General features: G+C 32.3%; 1 protein-coding gene across 1 annotated transcript in view; it reads right to left on the bottom strand.

Moving 5' to 3' along the window:
- The window catches only part of LOC133188884 (uncharacterized), a 32,835-nt gene that overhangs the window by 1,293 nt on the left and 12,653 nt on the right, over window positions 1–18,889 (bottom strand). The window contains exons 10-20 of the mRNA XM_061324369.1: window positions 18,553–18,741; window positions 18,389–18,425; window positions 18,165–18,284; window positions 12,239–12,397; window positions 11,525–11,590; window positions 10,091–10,281; window positions 9,264–9,453; window positions 6,175–6,291; window positions 3,152–3,306; window positions 2,715–2,831; window positions 2,249–2,363 (exon numbers count right to left, since the gene is read on the bottom strand). Of these exons, the coding sequence (XP_061180353.1) occupies window positions 2,249–2,363; window positions 2,715–2,831; window positions 3,152–3,306; window positions 6,175–6,291; window positions 9,264–9,453; window positions 10,091–10,281; window positions 11,525–11,590; window positions 12,239–12,397; window positions 18,165–18,284; window positions 18,389–18,425; window positions 18,553–18,741 (1,456 nt within the window). The remainder of the gene's footprint in view (window positions 1–2,248; window positions 2,364–2,714; window positions 2,832–3,151; window positions 3,307–6,174; window positions 6,292–9,263; window positions 9,454–10,090; window positions 10,282–11,524; window positions 11,591–12,238; window positions 12,398–18,164; window positions 18,285–18,388; window positions 18,426–18,552; window positions 18,742–18,889) is intronic.

Genomic DNA, 18,889 nt, shown 5'->3' with positions numbered 1-18,889 from the left:
CGTTTAATTCGAATTGAACTCTCCATGTGAACAGGGCATACATATCCAATGTTTTATTCAATTTGAAAAACAAATAAATTCACAAAATGAATTTACCCTAACGATACAGAACAAAATGAAAATTAATTAACTTTTATCCAAATACAATTAAACAATGCACAGTGTTTGGTGTTGTAAAATAATGTAAATTCACTGTATTAAAAGGGATTTACATGCAAAAAAAAAACATGCAAACTTTACTTAAAGCACTCTTTTGTTTACATATTTCCAAACTTTTATTATCTGATCCCTTCCAATCCTTGAATTTCATAGAGCTTGTTTAAAGATAAAACTAGGCACAGAAAAATATTTTTGAACAAGAGGTCCATTGACCTTAACGGTCACCTGAGTATAATACAACAATTAAGAAGATCCACAGAGTATAAAATAAACTGAAAAATGAAGCTTTGTTGCTCAAAAACAAGAGAAATAGCAATTAAATAATTAGTCTAGTATTCATTAACAACTCATAAAGTAAGCTCTTATCTGTCCCCCATTAATCATTATTACATTGCAGACTATTAACAAAATATTAGTGCATCAGTTCTATTTTTAACACCATACCATCACCTCTCACATTGGCCTCCCTTGGTCTTTTAAAAACATTTAATAATATAAGTAATTTTCGTTTCATTTTTATTTATCTATTATTTAAACATCTACCTGACCATTAAACTATGAAAGTACTTTTTGCATTATACAATAAAAATTCTTGCATAATTTTCTTATTCTATTGACCTTTCAAATACATTATACAGTGATTTATTATTAAAGGTGAATGGCAAAGGGGAATAACTTCTCTCAGTAGAATACAAATTACAAAGAGTCTGGCCAGGACCAGAACCTTGACCATATGCTCCAGACGTTCAGAAATCTGGTAGAAATACCCTTGCTAATTAAAACTTTTACTCTGCCTCTTATATACCCAGAAGCGAGGAAGATTTTCAAAGAAATAATGCATTTTTCACTACAGATTCAACACCCTCCTACCCTAACACCAGAACCCATGATCCAGGGTCATAAAATTCACAAATTTGATAAAGATACCCTCATCATCATAACTATGCACGTAGACAAAGATTTTCAAAGAATTAATTAACATATTTCCACTATATTATCAATAGACCCCCCTCCCCAGAAACATTAGATCCCCTGACCCTGGAACCACAAGTTTTAATTTTTTTAAGAAGCACTCTTGCTCATCATAACTATGCACTGTTTATCCGCTCAATACTATGAAGCAGAATTATTTAATAAAATTAATGTTTTTTCACTATATTTTCAATAGAGCCCCACTCTTACACCAGAACATCTGACCCAAGGGGCCATGAAAATTCTGGAAGCTGAAGCACTCTTGCTCATCAAAGCTATACACTTAGTGTCTTAGCTTTATAACCAGGAACAGAAAAGAATATTTTCAAAGAAATTATGCTTTTTCACTATATAATCAATAGAGCCCCCCCCTCTCCACCCCATCCCCCTTTCACCAGAATCCCAACCCTGGGCCATGAATTTCACAATTTTGTAAGAGGCATCCTTGCTTATCATAACAATGCACTTAAATTGTTTAAATAATACCCAGGAGCAGAGAGAAAATTTAAAGGAATTAATGCGTTTCACTATATAATCAATAGAGCCCCGCCCTAACACCAGAACCCCTGATGCAGGGGCCATTAAATTCACAATTTAGGAAGAAGCATCCTTGCTTATCATTACTAGGTACTTAATTTGTTTGTTTAACTCACAAGAGCATGGAAGAAGATTTTCAAAGAAATAATGCACTTTCACTATATGATCTATATAGCCCCACCCTAGCACCGGAACCCCTGATCTTTGTGGCTATGAAATTCACAATTTTGGTAGAAGACTCAATGCTTATTGCAGTCATGCCAATAGTTTGACTACTTGATGGCCAGGAGTAATGAGGAAGATTTTTAAAGATTGAATTAATTTTGGTAGTTTAGCCCCACCCCTCAGGCCCCAGAGGGACAGGGACCATGAAATTCACAATTTTTTGTTCCCCTTCCCCCATAGATGCTATATGCCAAAAGTGATTGAAATTGGTTCTGCGGTTTTAGAGAAGAAGCTAAAAATGTTCAAATGTTAACACACGACACGCGACGACAGACGAAAACAGGTTGCAGTAGGTCACCTGAGTGATTCAGGTGACCTGAATATGTGTACTTATAAATTATAAATAAATATTTACCCATGGAAAAAATTTCCCAAAGAACTACCCCATAAGACCAGACATCACTCTTTTCCGTGGCATACTTTGTTGTTTTAATACATTCTGGAGCCATCCATTTGATTGGAATTCTTTCCTGTTGAAAATTGTCTTTCGTAAATCTTTGAATTCATATATTTTAAGAATGTGTTGATTATTAACACTGTTAAGTATTCACAAATGATGACAATTTATATATATATATATATATATATATATATATATATATATATATATATATATATATATATATATATATATATATATATATATATATATACCAACCCCCATTCCACTACCATCACCAAGCACCCTTCACCTCACCTCCCCCACCAACCACCATCCCCCACCCCCAGAAAAAAGAAATGCTGAAAGAAAATAACAAAAAGACGAGGAAAAACCTAATAGCTTATGAAACAACAAATCAGAAGAGCAAGATGCAACATACACTTTTATTGTCACCATCCGATTCGTTGTCCCGAGGTTCTGGTCCAAAGCCTGTGATTTTTGTCTCTAAAAGGAATGTCAGCAAAACATTTCTGGCAGCAAGACGTCTATGTACAACCTTAAAATATTCCAGCAACAAAATAAGGGGAGATAGCAATGACTTCAATGGTATCCAATAGAGAGAGACAATGATTTTGTTTATTTTACAAAGTTTTATACTGTATACATGCATATATATCGTATATTGTTGTTTTTTAAAATAAGTTCAACATTGCCAAAAAGTCCAAAAAATATGAAGAGTTTTACAGAAAATCTGTGCTGTGTTCTTTTTTTGCGTTGACATAAAAGTTCTTGTTTAATTTTCTTTGAATATATGTAATGTATTTTCAAGATGGTAAATGAATTAATTTTAAATCTTTCTAAAAGAAAATGACATACCCCTTGAGAAGCTAGGTAGTTCATCCCTTTGCAGATTCCACAAGCGAATCTATAGAGTTTTTCATGCATGTCTTCATTAACTTTGTGTCTATTGCTCTTTAAATACTCCTTCAATGTCCCATTCTCACAGTACTCCAGGATCATAAATCGACCAACTAAACAAGTTATTAAAAAACAGATTTTCTTCTGCATATTTTAAAATTCTGTATAAAAATGTTTTTAAGCAATAGTCTTTGCTCAATTCAGCGTACAAATAGAATCAAAGCAATTAAATATATCAAACCTAAAAAGGGCAATTCAAAGTGTTTTCATACATTCGACTTGTTTTAACATTGATGGAGAAAATTTAAAGTGAAGTCAAAATCTATGTGCAGAATAAAAGTAAAAAATCTTCATTTAAATTAACAATTTTGAGTATTTTTCGTATTTCACAATATGTCTTAAAGACTGTTTTAACAACATTGCTTACACCAAATATCTTCTTGCTTAAACAAAGACAATGTCTGATTTAGATATTTTTCCGCATTGAATATAGGATATGATTGTGTCGGATCTGTACATTTTCCTGTTCTGGCCAATGGGGTACAACGCTCACCTGAGTAAAGTAAGCCTTCCTGTTGTTCGGAAGAGTATTTATTTTTCCCTCATCATTTTCAAAACAAAAAAATATCACATATTGTGAGCCTACCATAGCTCCAAAGGATCAAGTCCTAGCCGAACTTGAATCCATAAAACATGTAAATACTTCATTAATAATTTAACAAACATAACCTTTCTGTTCCGGAAACATTTTCTTCCTGTATACTAATACATGCATTTTATAAATTTCGTTCCGGATTTCAGCCCTATCTTTGCCCCAGGATCAACTATCTGAAAACTTGAATCAATTCAACTTGGAAACAATTGCATTTAATTTGATTTAGCGTGGCCCCGTTATCCTAGTAAAAAATCATTGTTTTCCTAAATGTATTCCTATGTAAGAATTTGATCCCTTCTTTTGGCCCTACCCTACCCAAATAAGGATGATATTATAAAACTATAATCTGCATTAACTGAAGATGTCAATTTAGTAAATTGAATATTCAGGGAACAGAACTACCAACCTTGAATAGATTTTAAAGGATTTTTTTTTTTCAATGTAAAACCTTGATCACCAGGGGAAATGAAAGTATTAAAGGACTTATCGCATGCTCTTTAAAATATCGTAATTTTACGAAAAAATATTATCATCAACCTGGTTTATCAAAATACTGAATACAATAAACGTTGTTTTAAGGATATTTTAAATGATATTGAAAGTTGAAATTCAAATACAGCGATTTGCGTATTTCAATCTGATTTCGGCGCCATATTGCTGTGACGTCATTTGCGACAATTCAATGTTAGAGAGATAAGAATCTGCACAACGTTAATGGAAATATAGGCGACAAATGCAGCATAAAATAGGAAAATGTCTCTATATGAGTGAAAAATTCTCGAATGGGACGTAAAACAACATACAATCAATCAATCAATCGTATTATTCCTCCGCGCCCTTTCTGAAATCGGCGATGATTCTGTCGCTTATTTACAACATATTGATTTAAAATGTTTTATAAAAACTAGGTTTTCAATTTCTTTCATTTTACCGAATCTACTACTTTGGGAAAATATTCTGCTTTTTTTTTTTTTTTTTTTTTTTTTTTTTGTATTCTAAACATATAGAATATGTAGTTGTATTACCAGCTCTGATTACGGTAATGTTTTGTACAAAGATGGGGGAAATTATGATTCAAGATCGCCATCCTTTACAAAATATTCACTGATATACACAGACATTTTATATGCTAAATTTGTGAATAAAAAACTTTTGTGATAGGATGACAAATCAACTTATTTTCTAAAGGCAAGTTTTTTTCGTCTTTGCCGCGTATCCATCTCTATTGTCGCTGTTTATACTACCGTGTTTAAAGATATTGCAGATTTTCTATTGATGACATTTCAAACATATACGTACATCTGGTATCCAACCTCTTATCTAAGGAATCAGTGATTTGGTCGTCCTTAACGCAGGTGAGCTAAATGTAGGTTGCATCGCATATATTTTAGTAAGATTAACGTTAACTGATGTTCAGCCATTGCCTTCTTTGATGTCACGTGATCGCTATCTAGTTAATTTGAATTTTTAAGTTCAGGGGTTTTAATTTGACTCAATAAGTATTTAATTACCGCAGTATTTCCGCAGTAAAACATTTTCTTTATAAACTGTGATGATAAGGAACATACATGTAATACGCTTTTGATTTCAAGTAACTGAGAAACATGTGATAAGTCCTTTACGTCTATACTTTATATTGATGTTTAAGGTCTTGGGCATAAGGTCTTGCCTAATTAATTGATATATAGAAAAGGCTATTTTAAGCATAAAATGAACCCAGCGCTTTTGATCAGAAAAACGTACTTGCGTTTTTGGCTCAGGTAAACTATTAAAAGCAGTGGCAGATGGGCAGATAAATGCACAGACAAACAGACGGACAAACAAAAAGAAAGATGCCAGGCAGTGATTTATGAATATCCCTTGGCTTTGCAGCTTTGCAAGGTTATACAAAACAAAGTTAATTTTGCCAAATTTTAATACTAAAAAGGGTTAAATATTTTACGAATTTATCGCTAAAGCTTAATTGGGATAAAAATAAACAATTCATATTACAACTCAAAAAATAGAAGAAAAAAAATGGAGATAACAAACAGTATTCAAGCTCAAAAGTCCATTCAATCAATACAAATCAGGAGTAGAGCAAACACGGACCTCTTAAACATGAGAGGTGGGATTAGGTGTCATGGAGGAGTAAGCATCCCCTTCCAAACAGTTACACCTGCCCTGTGCTCCTTGTTACGATCGGGAAAAACGGAAAAAAACGTAGACAATTCAGTGTGTAAATAATGGCCAAAAATAAGTATGAAAAACGTTAGTCAGCAGTTACTTATTGATAGATTGTATTTGTTGAAAGGATCATAGTATCGACCATAGAAAAAATACTCACGAACGTCATCATCTACGACTCCAATAAACTTGAGGACGTTTGGATGTTCCCCAACCTTCATTGTGTAAAAATTCACCTTGGCGTGCATGGTTTCAATATCTGCCTTTGATGGATTTTCTGAATAATTAAAAATTATATTATCAAACAACATTGTTAACCCCCGCAATGCCTTGAATTACCTCCCTTAATAAATCAATGAATATATACATGTAAGTTACTGATATCATAACGAGAAGATACATACCCGGGTGTATATAATAAGATCGTTTAATGCAATCGCAAATTAAACGCATTTAATTGATTTTACAGGGGGTACACAGGGGGTAGGTCTTTTGACACTTCTCCCCGACTGCCGTGAGTATAAAAGAGGGGCGCAGTGGCGAATTCATCCTTTTACTCAAGTAACTACTCCAGCGTTTTGCACTTGTAATAATTGTTTCCCAACCACCTCTTCCATTTAAAGAGCAGTAAATCTTAGCTGTTGATAGATTATATGTCTAAACATAGGTAGAATTTGAGCTGCTGCTGTTTCTGCTGTTTATTTGAATTTTTCAGATCACCTGTACCTATGGACCTTTTTTATGTTTATGTGCACAAGATTGTGATCTACTTGCAATGGGACTGAAGACTGACGTTAGGTTGCTGTCGCGGCTTTACGGATATATCAGACAAGCAGAGACATTAGTCATCATTATGTTATTATTTATGTTTGACTATCTATTTTGCATGCTTGGTAGAGCATGTGGGGCTCGCTAAGGCTACCGTAGGAGCCAATACAAGTTTGCTATGGAGTACACTGGGAGATTGTGTGAGGGATCTGTTTGGTATAACAGTAACCTCGTACCCCGCTCGGTATAACGGGTGGTTTTTATTTTGCCTTACTCGGTATAGTGGGCTTACCTGTTCGGTATAAGGGGTAGTAGCCTCGCTAAGGAATCCCCTAGGACGCAATTTGCATATTCCAGCAGACTCGCTATGGGGTACCCTAGGAGTCGATTAATACACATTGTTACGCCTTGCTACGGATTACCCTAGAATGCGAGGTGCCATAACGCCCGTTACCAATTCAGGTGTGTGGGACCCATGATTGTTAAATGCTTGGCAGACATTTGTCATTGAAACAATTATTAAAGCTGCGGCTTTTATCACCCAAAATTTGTTTTGTTATTTTTTTCGGAAAAATTTTCTATTAATTAGATATACTTCAGACAGAGCCAATAAGTGATTAAAACTACAACATTGTCTGATGCAAAAGAAAGAGGGAAGCTCTACCTTAAAAAATAGAATCGGAAGTTTTCGCAGAAATTGTAGCTCTATAGATTTGGATTTAAAAAAAAATCCCCCTGGCTGGTAACACAAAAACTTTTATTCAGTTTTCCATTGTAACTTTTATATATACTGATTTTTTTTTTTTTTTTTTTTTTTTTTTTTTTTTACAAATTTTACCACGTTTTATGAAATCAAAACCGAAACTTAGGAGGGAGTGGCATCTAAGGAAAGAATATACAACTTTATAGTAGACAAGGAAACGCCATTAATCAAAGTCAGGTATACATGTATTTACATGTAGTCTACTTAAGTTTCAAATTTCAAAACTTTCAGACCAAAACTGTGGACGAGTTGTTCGATTTGTTGAGTGTATTAATGTAGTATACTTGTGTAACAATTGAATTTTTACGTAGTTAAGATCAGAATTTATAAGAAACAACACTTCAAAAAGTTTCCAAATTTAGTATGAAAGTAATGTCATCCATTGGAATCAGAATATACAAATAAGCACGACAGTGTAGTCTACTTAAGAAAATTTTAATTGTAATTAGTTTTCAAATTATTGCAAAGATTCAAGTATCTTAGAATAATTCAATTATTTACCAAGTATTTGTTAAAATCAAAAACTGGGAAGGTAAAAAGAGTACCTTTTAAATGAGATTTAAAAAACGATAAAAAGAACAGTGTATATTAGCGTAGTGTAATGTGTACAAAGTTTTATTGCGTTCAGACCAAACGTGCACGAGGAGTATCATGCATTCTGAAAGATTCTCAGTGAATTTTATTTCTAGTTCTAGTAACCTAAAAATGTAGCCCCAAGACCGTCCATAAAAAACGATATAAAGAGGTTTATATGTATCTTAAAGTTGGCTACTTGTACAAATTTTATTGAAGTTGGACTAAATTGTCGCAGGAATAGATTTCAAATATATATATATATATATATATATATATATATATATATATATATATATATATATATATATATATATATATATATATATATATATATATACATGCATATATACACGAGAACAGGCAGACGAAAAGATAACAGACACCTTACAATTGTATGTTCTTGTCTTGGTCATTTGAGCTTAAAGTTACATAATGAGTCAAAATCATGTGTTTCTTTTATGAAAGTTGTATCACAAAACAAAAGATTTATGTGAAATATGAATATAGCGAAGTTTTGGCAACTCATCAGCACTGTAAAGCAAGAAAAAAGCAGCACATTGTAAGTGCCGGAAAAACAAATGTTGTATCTATCGCTTTGGTTTTATCGTCAATGTCCACAATTATGTCAAGGTCACGCGTCCTTTATTTTTAGCGTGAAACTTGTAAACAACATTGAATTGGAGCAAGCAGAAGTGAGAAATAAGTTCTGGTCATCTTTTTTGAAGATTGTATAAAAATTCTCGGTCATCCGACATTTATATCTATGGAATTGAAACCATGGTAAATTCTTCAACTTTCAGCGCATGCGTACAATAAAGAGGAAGAAGTGAAGCAATATTTTTGAGTTGGGTTATACAATTTTTTTTTACTTTTATTTTTCTCCATTAAAGTAGATTTTTTAGGTTCTGAAACCTGTAATTTTCTGAAACCCAATACTTTCAAGAACTGAACAAAATTTGCATGTGTCATGCATAAATTCTACTTTGTCGATTTTCTCGTTTTTCTGTCATGGTGTCACTTTAAAAACAGGAGACTTGGTATATATGATCAAGATCAAGATTTTTCAAGGAAGTCTTATCATGGGGCTTATATATAATTTATCATAATGAAAATTCTTCAGTTACAAATAAAACCCCCTTTACCTTTCATTGTTTTTGCTACAACGGTAGTTGAGCTGTCTCTCATAAACTTGGCTTTGTATATGATTGCAAATTTTCCTCGGGTAATTTCCTCCTCGAAGGTTATTCTATGCCGCATTATTTGGTACCTCAGGGGCGTTTCGTTTTCAGCGTAATAAACATCGTCATCAAATTCTTGAGAGTAGGCTCTGTTCTGTAAAATGTTGAGAGTCATATTGTATATATATTTCAAACTTTACATTACTTTACATTAGATTATCTGAGAAATGTAACATGTTGTGAGACTGAAAAATCCTTCAGAAATCGGATTAAAGGTTCTCATGCTTTCATAGCTTACAGAGAAAAACACTAAAAGCAAGTAGTGGTAATGTATTGGTATCCTTAGGTAATTAACGACTTTCTATGCACCATATCACTATATCAATTGTAAGAAATTGTGTTTAGAAAGAGAACCGTGCAGCGAAGGGATGCTCCATTTGCACTGATCTTGTTATTTCTTCGTTCTTGAATTCGATGTTTTAAGAAAAGGAAAAAAATGAGAAAAAAAAACCCAGAATAAAATAGAATACTTTTATTCAATGAGTTTCATTTTGATTTAAAATCCTGCCGCTCATGATAAAAATCTGTTAATTTAAAAAAAAAAATAAGAAAAAAAAAACTAAAGACAACCAGTAGAGGACGATAGAAATAGAAAATACATAAGAATTAAACAATGATTATACATGTACATAAGATGTTCGTCAAATGTACATAAGAATTGTAACATTCCTCTTCTTTCAAAGAGTGCGAGTGATCAAATTTCTAATGAAAGAAGAATGTTATACACTTACACCATAAGCCTTTGGCAGACTGCTGTTGTTCCTTCTTGTTACTCCACCGATAGGCTCAAACTCATTATCTATGTAACTAGAGGTTTGCTGGGGTGAAGATCGAAATCTATCTATTGGGTTACTCATCCTTCTTGTTTTTACCATGAATATCAAAAATATCAAGACAAGTATGATGATTATCACGATTCCACCTTAAAAATAAATTAAACTTTGATCTGATTTGAATTCAACTGTGATAAATAAAACAAGAATACGTTCCGGATAATAACAAAATCAATTATAAAATTGGATTTTTGAATTGCGTTATAACTAAAATAAAATTAAGGTAAATGTCCACAAAGTTCACCTGAATCATCTTTCTTTAACCGACAAACAATACAGAACTGTGCGTCTACAGACCTAAACGTTCACCCGAGTATTGTGATTTTTTTTCAATACTGTATAATATTATGATAATCTACTTTCACCTGGTTCTGGAACTATTGACTCAATGTAAAATAAAATTTGGTTATTTGGTACAGTCTGTTTCTTTCATTCTTATAGTTCAGCTTTTGACACACTTGTGAGTAAAAAGAATTTTTGAATCTAAGCATTACCCTTCCCTGCGTCTTGCTCTAACAAAAATTTACTATTAATAGTAATATTTCCATTTTATATCAAAAACCTTCATGTATGAATTGGAGAACATAAAATATGAGAATCTGATGTTCATCGCAAAAATACTTTGATTTACTAGAGTAATAGTCTCTTTTACTATAGTACAAACTTTGACACGATAGTAAAATATTTCAAAAAACACTTTTTAAAGGGCCTATTGTTATTTTTTATTATTGTAAACAGTTTGAACTCTAGGTGTCCAAGATAAAAGCAGGAGGTTTACTAAAAGAGAATTTTTTTTTCCAATTTATGGTCATCTCAACTCGGTGTTTTAAACTCTTGAGTCATGAATTTTAAAATTTGCTAGAGAGATACATGTAGCCGATATTTGTACATTTTGTCACCCTCTACATATTGTCGCCAATCGGTACATTTTGACCACGGCGACATTATATGCCACGACAAGCCTTTTTGTCCTGGTGACAAATTGGATCTCACACATTGGAAACGCTTTGTATTGCAAACATTAGTAAAATTCATTCCCATTTTTATTGTTTTGAAGAATAATTGACTGGGGTCATGGAGAGTGACTCAGAGAGAGAGAGAGAGAGAGAGAGAGAGAGAGAGAGAATTTTAGGAAGATCACATAAGATTTGGTCGAATTTTTTCAGCGGTTTTGTGTTTTGATAATTATTTTTTGTGTCTTAATCTGTTTTTGCGAAATAGTTATAGAATTTAACGAGTAACTATATTTTATATACTAGTATATATTGCATTGTGACTCATCAGATAATTATTTTCACAATATACATGTAGTAATAAAGCAACGAGACCTACCAACAACTCCACCAGCAACTGCACCTGTGGACGGGCCTTCGTCTGTTAGTCTTTGAGGTATATTTGCTAAAGAATTAGAGAAAATCACTTTAAAGCATTTTCGTATGAGAGCGGGTATCATTTAAAGTAATAAAGTGTAAGACCTTGATTATAGCTTATTTGTGTATGAAATTTCTCATAGCATGTCTTAAAATATTTCAAAATGTTGCAGGATTTTCTCCCTTTTTATCTTTCCTTAAAAGGATGATTTTACTTGCTATGTACATTTTTAGACCGTTTGATGCGTGCTATATTATAGATGTTTGCAGTAACTTTTTTTAAATAGAAGATTTTCATTGAAACCGTTTCTCAAGCTATATAGCAGCGCTGTATATACCTTACACCACAGCGTATATCTTTATCAGGTCTATGACCAAACATGGGCAAATACTGTTAACTTTTACAACTAGTATTGGAACGACTAAAAAATTCGCATTAAAAAAGACATATACAATTACACCATTAGTTTTTTTTGTAATAACAGCAAAATATTCATACTGGATGAAATGAAATATGGTAGATAAGGAACATTATTCCAGCTCAAAGTCCATTTGGACAATACAAATCGGGAGCAGAGCAAACACGGACCTCAAAAACATCAGAGGTGGGATCAGGTGCCATAGATGAGCGAGCATCCCAAAAGAAAACAAAAAAAAAAACCTCTCGAGAACATACTCGAAAATAAGGTAGCTTCACTTCTTATTGGGTTGCTCTCATCATCACCATACAATGTATAAAGTCTGATAATGTATTTTGCACCCGGTTCCAAGTTACTCATTGTATGCCAGGGATTGTTTTTATGGATAAGGAAAGCCTTCTCGTCCGTCCCGTCAGCTGAAAAAAAGAATTAAATGCTGCTAAGAAATGATAGTAAGCTTTGTAAGAAAAACAAGAAACATTCTCCATTCATAAAGCACTTCAAGCTGATAAAGTCATAAATTTGAATTAAGGAATACAATTTCACAGGGATTTCAGATTTGTATTACGTACAATATCTTCAATAAATGGACAAAATTTACCATGTAATAAATCAATATCAATATTTAAAAAAATAATATTAATTAATTGAAGAAAATATGCAAGGACAATGTTATTTACGGTGATGTAGATGAAATTTGGGCTAATTTACAATTTTTCATTATTTTACAATTTTTTTCTTCTGATATTACTCCGCAAGTTAGGATTCTTTGTGTATTTAACGTAGGTCGCGGGTTTGCAGGCTATTTAAAATTGTCCGAAAACATACCATGTAAATCAGTTATGTGAATCCTCTACCTTCGTTTTATATTCTCTGCAAATTTTATCAAATTCGTCTGCATCGTTTTTGTGTAATTAAATCCCAAACATGCCATTGTTGTCGTTACATTTTCGACATTATTCTATTGAATTATATAAGAAAAACGTCGTTTTCGGCTCATTTTGAGGCAAGATTTTGTTTCAAAAAATATCAATAACTTTTAAATGGTGCAGACGAAATTGTTTTCCCTTTGGTATTTTAACAAAGAATTGATTTGAAATAAATCAATGCGAAAAAATTAATATGTCTTCGGGTTAGTTTTCGCGTAATTTAAACGTGGATAATTGCTTTTATATCGCAAAATGTAACATTTTTAAGAACGACGTCATAAAATATCGCGACGTCATGCTTGACGTCGTGAATATTTATCCGGTATTCAGTGCAGAAAAATAAGCTAAAATAATTTTTATAAAAAAGAAATTCACGTCTATCTGCTTTTAAGTGACCCGTGAATCGTATCATAATAATTCAAAATCAATGAAATGATTATTATACATGTTTCTCTTCAGATTAGGGTTTTTGTACGTCTTATATTAGTGAAAATTCTCGCAAAGGACGTAAAACAACAATCAATCCTTTACTTTCTTTCTTCCAATTTACTTTCTTTATCTGTTGTTTTCTTACCGTTTCTTTTCTTTTTGTTTTGTTTTGCTTTTTTTTTCTCTCGTAGATTAGACGTATCCTTACATTTGGCTAGGTATTTTTCTTTTCCAGCGTGCTGGCGGAAAACGGTATTCTTTCATTCAAGTAATTCAAGTATATAAAATGATTTTATTTAGACCATTCAGCAAAGCGCTCAAATCTACGAATTTCTGCCAAATATCGTCCGGGCTAAATACAATATATTTTCAGTATATATTTAAACAAAATATTTATTTTTAAATATCACATTTTCAGTGGGGTAAATGGGAGGAGGATTTAAAAATTAATTTTATCTGATGTAATCAACAGCCAGTTTTTTAGAACATTAATTCTACTTGTTGGACATGGAAAGCAAAGTAGCGAATCAAATCTTTAGGTAACAGCATTGCAAGCTGTTGCTTAGGGGACGATCATTTCAGGGGGGTGGGGGGGCTTACAGATTTTGGAAATAAATAATCTGTCCTCGAAAATGTTGAATATAAATAATCTGTCCTCGACTGGGCAAGAAAATAAATAATCTGTCCAAGACTAGTTCTAGCAACCCCCCCTCCCCCCCCCCCCCCAAGGGAGTTTTCAACTTTTATGTTTTTCTTTCTTTTTTTTATGCTTGTCAGACTTTTTTCAGTGAAGAAGAAATAAATAATCTGTCCTTATTTTTTTTGGAAATAAATAATCTGTCCTTCACCGACATGAAAATAAAACAATCTGACTCGGTAAAATTTTCCACCACACCCCCCCCCCCTTCTCCCTCAGAATCAAATATTGTCCCCTAACAGGAGGTCCGTGTCGCTAAAAAATTGTCTTAATGTTTCATCGTACCTTAGCAGTATTTAATTTAAACTTGTACATTTATATATATATTTTTAAAAAATATCCTCTTTAAAAATAAAGTTTAATCTTTTGATGTAACAGGTGTATTTGCGATTTTTTTTTTAAATAATGGTTTCTTTCTTAATAAAACAAACCGATGATTCAAATACGATCAAAGGAAGAAAAGGTCAGTTGAACCTTGTGTCCATATCGTTTTGCGATACCAAGTGAAAACAAATCAATCGCAATTTCTCGGGCCTTTCCGACAAGCCGAAAAACAACCACTTGTTTTTCCAAGCTTGGAAGAAAGGCCCGAGAAGATGCGATTGATAACAAATAATTAAACTTTTTTTAATATTTCAAGTGTCGATCATTCGAATTGTAATAAGCCTTCTTCACTAAATTACCAATTCCAACAAAAGTTTTACCTAAGTATTGTATCGACTATACAAATCGTAAAAAGCCTTCATTATTTGTGATAAGTTGTTGCTTAAATAATATAACACTAAACTACTAATTCCAAGAAAAGTTATAGCTAAATAATGATATACTGAAACAAAAATCATCGCAGATTTCTTTTTCATTGTGACGTCATAATCAAATGTGCACAAGAAAGTCGCCCAAATCATATAAATTGCGTACCCAGTTTTAACGACGTCAGCAAACCCGCGACCTACGTTAAATACCATTTTGCAAATATTATGTATGTTATAGCTTATGTATTATTTCAAATAACTGAAAAGAATACAATGAAGAATATCAAACAAATAAACAAAAGCCATTCCAGATATCATGTCTCAAGAATTTGATCATTAACCTCATATATTAAAGGACCATTCTCTACAAGGCCGTTTTGCTGCCTACAATGACTTCAAATTTTCAAGTAGTATTTTTCCTTTTAAAACTGCATGAATCAGTAGGCGAATGATCCCAATTTAATGATAAATGTTGATTGGTTAATGCTACAAAAGTATTTGTTATGATATAGGGTCTAAAGTAATGTACTATCAGTCCGTACTAGCATTAGGGTAATGGGAAAACTGAAGAAGGTGCGTGTGTTATGCAACTCGTCATAACCACTTTAAACCAATACCAAAATTTACATGTAAATTTCTTATAAACATAAAAAGTGACTACCAGATTATGAAATTGGTTTAAGGTGGTTATGACATGTAAATAAACACTTTTCGCTTCATTTTTTCGATCCTTGCAGGAAAATCTAATAAATGAAAATGAAGGCTATCAGCTTATGCGGATTATTTCATGTTCTTAACTTTCAGTCAGATCACATGTTTCTGTTGAACAAACAAAAAAATATGAGTCATTTTTCATAAGTGCATTTTTACTCGAAAAATGTCAGTTTCTTACAAAAAAAAATCTAAAATCAAAGAACTGGAAAGACTGGAAGTTATGAAAATGCAATTTATGACAACTTTCATTGCACTGTCTGCTAGAAATAAAGAAAAAAAACTTTTTTTACATATTCAGGTGTGAATATGTTTTTATTATAATTAATATTTTTTTTATTATTATAGTTTAGTTTATTTATGCTACATTTTTGAATTTATTCATTAGGAGTACCGCATATCTGTTAGTACCAGAAGTGGTAAAGTGGGAAGCTACATTTGCTATTTGTGTTATTAACTTATTTTTCTATAGGTACACATATAACTTAGGGAATTACTGATGGGGTGGTTTCATAATGGGAATTCTCGTCTAAACCTTTCAGAAGGGCCCTCATATTTTTCCGTATGAGTGACATAAGATCCAAATATTTTGTGTTATCTGGGTGTTGAGAGGACTCAATCTATTTGGATTTCAGGAAGCAACACATATGTTTGGTAGCATTATTAGCTACAAGAACAGCAGTTCTGTCTGAATAAATGAAATTCCAAGGGGAGAGGAGTTTCCTAAGTTTACACTGATTGATAATTGAATGTTGCTTTACGCCATTTTAGAATTTTTCACCCAAATAAAGAGACTATCCGCTGTAGGTGAAGTGTCACAATTTTGATTTATGCATGGTTTCATCATTAACACGACCTCCTTTTCTAAGGTAATATCCAAAAGACCCATGACTTTTACTTTTAACGCCAAAGACTTAGCAAAGAACAACCACTAGCCGCGTTAAATGCTTTAGTTTTTGACGCGGCACTGGGAACGAGAATTGAACCCTTGGGCCTCAAGAGTTCAACCCCCGTCAAACCCTTAGGATCCATTTTGTACCTGGGATGTTAGTCCATGGATATACTAAAACTTTTGATATGCATAGTGAAAGAAGCTGTTGAAAATCTTCCCCGTTTTTATGGAGAAAAGGGAGGGGGGGGGGCGGCAGAGACTTGACTTTTATATATACATTTGTGTATTATATTTTAGATAGCATTTTTAATTAAATATATTGTTATACATGCGAAATAAAATGAAATCAAAGCAATTCTTACGAATTTAACTCATTTTACGTTCCAGTATATATTTTCAATACAGCCGTTCTTTGTTTTATATACTCACTACTCATATGATTAATCAACATGTACTTGCATTAATATTTTAATCCTGTACATTAATGGAATCTTTACTTTTTGTTAATTTAGAATCTATTTTATTAATGCCAACTCAATTTTTAGTCAATCGCAAACAAAAGTCCTTCAATGTTTTCAACAATTGATACACAACTGTGTAAGTTCAATAGATACTTCGAAACCATATTTCTTATATGAGTATTTCATGCGTAAAATAGGTAGCACATCTATAAAACAATACAAAATTACAAATAAAACTTAAATGAAATAATACTTTTGAATTAAATGATAATTAAACATTTTTCAACATCATATGGGGTGCATTTTGTAAAGATTTACATTCAATATATGCAAAATATGAATGCATCAAAATTCACGTCATAAAAAAATTATCCTAATCCTTAAATGAAACAATCTTTGTATTCATTACTTTAATTTGATATATGTCCGACAGAAATAAACAATGTTTGATAATTTAAATTTAGAAACATGCATAGAAAACTGATGTTTATAGACCTACCCCCAATTTTTCATAACTTGACCACCATTTGTTATTTCTAAATCACGTGACGTAGGTGATCGATGTTGAAAAACAAACACCAGAATCATAAAATGGAATGATTTAAGTTATATAAAATCCCATTTTTAAGTGATTTTATCGTAGGCCGGAGAATGACCTTATAGAGAATCATCCTTTAGTACTAGCAGAATAAGCCCTAGGGCTATGAAAGTAAACTGAGGCTTTAAAATTTAAATAGTTTGTATTTCCCATCATTCGGATTTTCGTTAGATTAAAAATGGGTAAAAAACGTTTATTGTTCAAAGTCTAATTCTGTACTGTGAATTCACTAATTTTCGCGAGGGTTTAATTTTCGTTGTTTTCAAATACGAAAAGACCCTCGAATGTCTACCCTAAAATGTAATTTTTTCTATATTTATAACTACTTAAAACCTATCAAACTTCAGAATCAAATCCCTGCAAACCAATTGTTGGTGCTCAAACCTCAAAAAAATTCGACCCCACGAAAATATTTGACTTTACAGTAATTATTTTTAGCAACATTATTTCATTTCTATTATATTTAATCGTCCAAAGAGTTTTGTTGCTTGTTTTATTTTGTTAATAAAGAAAATCTTGGTCATAATGTAAGAAATAGAGTTATTGTATAAGAAATACTTAGGGACCAGTAGTATGGAAAATAGGTCTTTGACGTAGTTATTTAAAAGTGAATAAACACTACAATTATAGGTCTACAAAACGTGGATTTTCATTCCTATCAGTGAAATTTTTCTTTGTCATCTGAGTAAACATCATCTTTAATTCCGCGCTTACCTTTGGTGTACGTAAAGTTGATTCCCTGTATGTTATAACAACTGGGTGCTTGCTCCCACATTATTTTTATACTGGTAGGAGATACGACTTCTGCAATTCTTACGTTCATGGGACCGAAATCTAAAGAAACATATTAAAAGCTTCCCGTTCACTGTATGTATATATAGAAAATAATCACATGGTTTACTAGACAAAGAGATAATGTGTTTTGGGGGTATACTTACAATCGTTGACTCCCCGGAGTGTAGTAAGATTATAAATCTGAAACATCATTTCAGTGTTAGATACCTTTTTAACATCATTATCAGAAAAAAAAATTTAGCATACCTATTTTTCTTAAATATCATTAATGTAGTAGGAAGAAAGGTAATGATAGTATTTCTCTTACTTCAATACTCTTTTGGATGAAAAGTCCTGCGGAATTGTATATATCTAACTGCATAGTAACGGTTTCTGTTGCAACATTGCTAACATTCATTGCATGGCAATTGTCAAAGTCTAACTGGATGGTTCTGCCGAATGAGTTACCACTTGGAAGATTTTCATCACAAGGAAACCTATTACAATAATTGACATCCTACAAAGATAAAAATTGTTTTAAAAATTCAGTCTTAAAACCTGCAACAGAGCAAAACCTCCTTTCAACTTAATGATACATTCTAGTTAAGTTCCAATAGACACTCCACAGATCATCTAAATTAAATTTGATTTTGGGTACATCATGC

This window comes from Saccostrea echinata, unplaced genomic scaffold (assembly GCF_033153115.1).
Source record: "Saccostrea echinata isolate AGI-Se365-2 ecotype Australia unplaced genomic scaffold, CSIRO_AGI_Sech_v1 ptg000016l, whole genome shotgun sequence".
NCBI lineage: Eukaryota > Metazoa > Mollusca > Bivalvia > Ostreida > Ostreidae > Saccostrea > Saccostrea echinata.
Note: the sequence above shows the minus strand (reverse complement) of the source record. Positions and strands in the feature narration are given on the sequence as shown.